This window comes from Aptenodytes forsteri, unplaced genomic scaffold (assembly GCF_000699145.1).
Source record: "Aptenodytes forsteri isolate BGI_AS27 unplaced genomic scaffold, ASM69914v1 Scaffold323, whole genome shotgun sequence".
NCBI classification, from domain to species: domain Eukaryota; kingdom Metazoa; phylum Chordata; class Aves; order Sphenisciformes; family Spheniscidae; genus Aptenodytes; species Aptenodytes forsteri.
Window position 1 is genome coordinate 195,189 of NW_008795323.1, and position 7,116 is coordinate 202,304.

The window sequence follows — 7,116 nt, forward strand, 5'->3', positions numbered from 1 at the left end:
CGCTGGCAGGGCCGAGCGCCGCGACCTTTGGGCAGAAGGGCCCACCGCTCCGGGCCCGGATCGCGCAGCCCGCGGGGGGGGTTTCGCTCTCACGGCCCCAGGGGAGCCCCTTCGTCTCCCCGACAGAGGAGCAGAAGCGAGTTCTGCCCGGCCGTCGCTCCTCCAGCTCGGCTCTGTGAACAGCATCCCACCGCTCCCTTTCAGTCTTCTCTCCTGAGCTGCTGCTTTTCTGGGAACTGACGAGCTCTTGAGCCGATTTGGACTGTTCCCACAGCAAATGTCAATTCGGTCCGTTCCAGATCAGTGGAGATGTCGGATCAGTGGAGGGTCCTCTCCCTGCTGAGGCAATGTCAGCCCATGTTTGGGGAGGCTCAATCTCAGCCGAAGGAGGAAACACTTGAAAGCTGGAAGCTAGCAAAATGCTGGAGCTAGTGGAAGTGGGAGATCACCCTTTATGAGAGGGATGCAGAGATGCAGAGCTCAGAGGAGGCTTATCTGTGGTCTCACCCTGGTGGCCTCTCAGGACAGGGTCCCATCCTGCCTGGGGAGGGTGAAACAGGTCAAGCCTGCCCAGACTTACACTCTAGAGCTGAATCTGCTCCCAGCCCCTGGAAGCTCTGCTTGGCCCATTGGGAGGGAAGGACTAGCTCCTCAGGTAACCTGAGTGACTTTAAATACATGCTCTGCGAGGGGCCTGAATACAATGGTTTGACCATGCAGCTCATTCCCAGAGCGGTCTCATGGCTGTGCTGCATCTATTTTTGTGGATCCCCAAGGAATGTTCCTCCAGCCATTTCTAGCAAATTAGTCACAGTGACAGCAGAGGAGCGCTCTGGGAACGGTGTACTTAGCAGAAACAGTCAGCTGTTCAGACTTGTCCAACTGTATAAGATGACTAGTGCCCATTTACATATTGTATTTTCCTAGTAAATTGTTACTTTTTTGCCTAAGGCAAAGCACAGTAGTTGGAAATCCTTGGCTGAGGAGATGATTAGGCAGGGACATGATTGGCAAATTGATTTTTTTTCCTCCTTTCTACTTCTCTAAAATCTTGTCCACTGCTCTTTTTACCCACCGGTAAATCTCCTTCCTTGCACTATGACTTACGCTTAAGAATTCCTCCTGTGTGCAGCCTGCCCTGCTTTTTGACAGTGTATACTCTGCTTATTAAAGTTATTCCTCAAAGCCCAGCAATACACACGGTGTGTGTGTGTGTGTATATATATCCTTGGGGGACATCAAGAACTAATTACACCAGATGCAGCTGATGTTAAACAGCACCGTAAGCCAAGTCAACATGATAGGAATGACAAAGATGGGCCACCTAATACCACTAAACAAAAAGGCTAGCTCTGCTTGCTGGAAGAGAGGCACAAGCTTAAACTCTGCTAAATGGCAAATACAAATATTGGTCTCTATTTAATACAATAAGCAATCGGTCCTAATGAAGCAACCTGGAGTTAGTGTTCACACCAAGGCTTTCTGCAGTTTGCAGCTCAGTGAGCAGAGTCTCGGCACAGGTCTTTTATGTCTGTACACAAAGACCGCGTATGAGCCAAAGCACATAAGGTGCCATCTCTGGGCTGCGGTGCAGTCTGTGTAACAGACACTGACCTATTGTCCAACCTCTTGCAATGACATGTTAGTCTCATCGAGGGACTAAAATGTTCAGTATTCCTGCTAGGACTGCTGCACGATGAAAGCAGGCTGAAATCTGATTCAGGCTGCCCTCACCCACTGCTTACTTCTCATATTGTTGTTTCTCAGTTGCCTACTACCTTGGATAATAAACACAGACGGAAGAACAACCAGACAGCTAGGTCTGAGAATTGGCTGCTCATTAGTTGTAAGCATTATTGACTTGCAACTTTCTGCTGCATTTTTCCAAAGACTACCTGAACTCCACAGATCTCACCAGAGCTGGGTGTGTGATGACCACTGGCCTTTGGAGCCCTTCTAAAAGCACAGGACCAAGCACCTTCCCAGAGCAACTCCTTGCATGACAGTAGATTTACACAAATTTGCTTCTCTGTTTTTAATGATATAAATCAGGGACATAAGGTACCTTGTCCTTGTACTTTGCCTGCTGGCTTGATTTTTGGGGAGGTTTTTTTTTATATTCAAGTTTCTCAATTAATAGGTTTAACTCGCACTTCCTGTCTGGCTCTTATTCTTAAGAAGCCCTTTCTTCTGGTTCTGCTGTGCATGTAGAACCTCTTACCCAGCTAAGCTAGAGGCCACCGTCACCACAGGTAGCCAGAGACATTTCCCAGTGAGATGGGAAATGGGGGTTTAAATCCTCTCAGACAGCAGATGGATGTGAACCGTAGTCTCTGATGAAGCTGCTTACACCAGAATTTAAAAAAGCACTTCTCAAAAAAGAAACAAAGCAGAGGCTAGTCAGCTAGAAAGGAGAACAGGGTGGTAATGTTTGCTCTGATTGATTTGTCTCCTTATGTGAAATTGATATTGGAAAAGTAGTCTGTAATTTGAAATGCAGCAACTTTCCTTTCTCCTACCCCTTCCCAAAGCCAGCTGCAAATAAACGTGACAGTCCAAAGGCTGGTTTTATTTCTTGGAGGCTATTTCCTGCTGCACTTTTGTCCAGGAAAGCAGACACTGCCACTGCCTCCTGAATGGGGGCAAGTAGTTCTTGGGGATGTAGATCACTGTCTGTTGGTTAATGGCCCTTATTTTTTTTTAAGAAATGGATTTTTGTACAAGACCTCCTGCTGGTCATGCTGATTTGATCAGGATTTGCATCCTGGAATGTCATGTTTCCTTACAGTGAACACTTAAAACAAGCAAAGCAAACAAACTCCTCACACCTTTTCTTACATAGGTGTTCCTGGACTTTTGTACAGTTCCCTGGCATTTAACTGCTGACTGGCAAGTCCAGTGCCTGCAGTGGGAAACTGAAAACCTGGTTAGATAGTCAGCTGTTAATGCCTCCAAACTCCAAGGGACTGTTTGGAGTTTAAACTCTTTTATGGGATGGTGTCTTCCTCCTGCATTTTCCTGACAGAGGTAGGTTGACATGCAGAGCCAGGAGTAATGCAGGGAAGAGGTGTGTGAGCTTTCCTGCCCCTAGCGAATGTCCGCTGTGGCAGAATGAATTATTTCATGAGTCTAGTGTTGTATTGCTGACATTCATGTTTTTCCTATCCCAGCAAAAACTCTGAAAACATCCTCAGCTGCGTGTCTGCTGAGGGATCAGCTCTGTTGACAGCATTTGCTTTCCTTGTAAATGCTCAATTCCCTCTGCTCTTCAGAGACAAACAAACATGAAAAAGATTTTGCTCCATCTGTCTATAAGCCAGCCGGGTTCTCTTTGATTAATTAGCCACTGCAGTGATCTCTGTGGGCACAAGGCTTTTCAGTTGCTTTCCATCATGACTCCATCCTAGCTAGAGTCAGCCACATTTACAGACTGCAGGAAAATTACTGTGTTTTGGTGTTGCCTGTGGGAACAGGAGCAGGAGTCGCAACCATCTGCCCTCCTTAGGATGCTCTGCATGCAAACTCAACTTTTCCAGACCCTGCTTCCTTGGCAAATATTAAGTATCTTCTAGCTGCTCAGTTGTCTTCATCATAACTTCTGTCTTTTCCCCCGCTGTCTCTAAAGCCACAGGACACACTGTTCTCAAGTCAGTTAGCTGTTCCTGGTTATCTGCAAGTGTTTTCAATACCAGCACCTTCAGCATGGTACCTAAATGCCTCCTATGGAGTGATTTGTCAGTAAGTTTTGCAAGTATTACTGGTACCAGCAGTAATAGAATTCCTGTATAGAAATGTGAACTGCTCCATGCCACATGCCCGGCCTGAGCCCACTGCCCTCTGCAGATAGCTTTTACACTGACTCTTCAATTTCATTACCTTTTAGTTGTGAAATATGACCATATAGGGAAAACCTAACACAGTTCACTGATTGTCCAGTTGGCTACAGGTATTTCATTTATCATTCACTGGCAGATACACTTCTAACCTCTGACTTGTCTGTTCATCTTCTTAGGGCCATCAAATAGTGAAGGAGCTGGCAAAGTCAGCCTCTTGAAGAAAGTACCGGCACTAAAGGATGGAGACTTCACCCTAGCAGAATGGTGAGAACTCAGTCCTTAGACTTCCTTGGGTACCAATACTGTGCAGCATTTAGGAGATGTCATTCCCGCTGAATGATTAAGGATCACAGAATTTATGAACATGTTGGTTATTTTTAGTAGTATAACCTCATTTGCTCTGTTTCCATTTTCTGTTTGAATTATCTTTCAGAATGTAACAAATGAGCTGACTTAACTTTTTGATCTTACCCTGAATGCACTTACCTCAAAATGGGATTATAAACGTTTCTGGGAAATGTTTAAAGCTTATAAAAATCCCTTTTACCCTAGGAAAAAAATCTGTTTATCTGAATTAGTCATAAAGACCAAGTGAACACCTACAGAGATACAATTTAGGTTTTACATTATAAGATTAATATGGAGACTGATTAATGGTGTCATAATACTGAAATAATTGAACTATAGTTCTACTATACTATCAGTATAGTAGGAGGGTCTGCATTTTCTTCCATTTTGTCAGCACAGGATTTTCTGTGGCATCTTTTTGTAGTAACAGCCTACATATTGTTGCAGATGACTAAGATATTTTTCCATCTGACTTCTCCTGCCAATTAGTGAAAGAATAAACATCTGGACAAACACAAAGAGATTCTGTAAGCTGTCCTTGCTGGGACTTCCACTGACTTCAGTGGAAGCTGCAGGCTAGAGAGAGATCTGATGAAAAGGCAATATAACCCATTAGAGAGTTTCATTTAGTACACAAGCGCATAAACATGCACAGGTCTCAGAGAGATGGGTCAGAACAGTCGAGGAACAAGTGGGGTTAACATTGCCGATAGATGAATATGGAGCTTTATTGTTTGTTTACCCCAGTACTGTCCAGCAGTACTCTGCACCATGTAACAGTGCTGTGATTTTCCAGCAGGTTAAAGTTTTCATGGGAACTAAGGTGATTAAGTGCCATCTCTGATGTCAACATGAATTAAATGCCTATATATGGTCCCTAGACTCCATCGGAAATCCCGATCTGAATGCTTTTTAGTGGAAGCAGCAAGTTCAGAAGGGGCAGGAGAGGGAGCTTAGGCGAAAGCATTCTGCATCATAACTCCCTGACCCCTTTCTTGTCTCTTGTTAATGTCTGAGCAGCACTGCCATTCTGCTGTATCTGAGTCGAAAGTACAACACTCCCGACCACTGGTACCCATCAGACATACAAAAACGGGCCCAGGTAGATGAATACCTCTCATGGCATCATGCTAACATCCGGGCTAATGCTCCTAAGACCATGTGGATCAAGGTAAGGAGACCGAATATTAAAATGTGAGTAAAGTGATGTTTTCCCGGCAGAATGCTGGGCATTTGAACAGCCCCAATTCAGAGAGGGTTTGTCACGCTGAAATAACAAACCTAGGCCGTTCCTACCTGAGAGGAGCTGTCAGAGAGGGAGCTGTTCCTAATTGCTCAACATCAGGATCTGGCAAAAGCAGCTTTGGTCATTTTGTTTTTTTCCTTAAAGTAGGTCTGCTACAGAAGGTCTCAAAGCCCAACAGACTTCCATTGCCTGCATTTGTGAATGAATATATAACAGATCGGATATTGCCTCCAAGAACCTCCCCCTCACTGCACAGCTGTGTGGTGTGTGCAATAGGCAGAAATTTTGCTTCTTTGGCGAGCATGTGTTTGTTGCTGGAAGCAGAGAGGCTTGCATTCTTCATACAAGTCCCTGCAGCCCCATCAGGGTGGAATCGAGAAGGAGCCTTCTGCTTCCAGCACGCTTAGGTACTTTCCTGAAATGGGCTCAGGGATAGACAGAATAGAGACACAGAGAGAATGGCAGAATTTCTTTATTCATTGTGGTCAGATCAATTTACATTTAGGCAAAATTAACAGAATCACCCTGAGGCAGAAAATCTTGTAGTATCAGATGATTCTGCTGGACACCTATTCCCCGCCAACTCACCAGACAGTTAATGCAACTATCCTTAGAGAGGCCCAGGTGCAAATACAGCCCTGCAAGTACAGCTGTGGTATGGAATTTCAGATGAAACCAGGGTTGCCAGTAAACAGGTAAGAACTTCACTCTTCCTGTGTAAAGTTTGCCCTTGTTTGTGCCTAACAAAACATATCAGGACTTATTTAGCTTCTTGATTTATTGACATTTGAATTTTTGGCTAGAGAGCACAGAGAAGCAATTCAAATATGAGTCAGATTCATACAAGAAGCAGTTTCTTCCAGTCTCTGCAGGCTGTTATTGCAGTGCTCCAAGGGAAAGAAATCCAACTAATTGCTGCTGATTAGATAACCCAGATACAGAAAAGGTCCTCAGAATAATTGAAAATAGGGAAACGTATAAAGCCACCATGTAACAGAAGGCATATTAGCTAGACATGGGAGAAGATAGACTGCCCTGAGATACAGAAAAGGAAGAAGACGCTGTTTCAAGTGATTATACCCAGAGATCCCATCATGCATAATTGGAACCACTTAGGAAAAGAACTGACCATGAATTTTCTGATGAAATAGATTCCACATGTACTTGGCAAAAATCCTGGCTTGGATTAAGCAATCTCAACTTGAATTGTTGAATATACTAGCAGTAAGTAGAAATTCAGTCCACTCCCACCGATGGAAATTTGTATCTTTAATTTTGCTTCCCTAAATAAACTATATTTCTTTAGCTGTGGTAGGTGGAGGTAGCATAGTTGTGAAACACTGCGCGCTCTGATGGTGTGTACACCTCTGTGAATGGTGAAAAATCTCACGGAAAGGCAACTACCCCCTGTGCCAGCAAGTCCGTGGAGACAAGGACCGCACTTATATGATTGCTCTGGAAAAATTTCTAGTGGTTTAAAGAATGATGCTTGGGAGGCCACAGAAAGGCTGGTGTAAAAATGGTGCTTACCCACTCCAAGCTTCGCTGGCTGCTGTCACGCAGAGGAAGCCATTTCCTGCCTCTCCAGCCAGTGTTGATGCATTCCAGTCCCTCCTAGGCTCCCTGCCACAGCCACCACCATGCCCTCCTTTCCATCACCCTGCGGGACAGGCAGGGGGCTGCCCT

General features: G+C 44.8%; 1 protein-coding gene across 1 annotated transcript in view; it reads left to right on the forward strand.

Moving 5' to 3' along the window:
* Nucleotides 1-2,994: 2,994 nt before the first annotated feature.
* LOC103899531 (glutathione S-transferase theta-1) overlaps nucleotides 2,995-7,116 on the forward strand; it is a 9,228-nt gene continuing 5,106 nt past the window's right edge. The window contains exons 1-4 of the mRNA XM_019472252.1: nucleotides 2,995-3,027; nucleotides 3,408-3,561; nucleotides 4,013-4,100; nucleotides 5,205-5,355. Of these exons, the coding sequence (XP_019327797.1) occupies nucleotides 2,995-3,027; nucleotides 3,408-3,561; nucleotides 4,013-4,100; nucleotides 5,205-5,355 (426 nt within the window). The remainder of the gene's footprint in view (nucleotides 3,028-3,407; nucleotides 3,562-4,012; nucleotides 4,101-5,204; nucleotides 5,356-7,116) is intronic.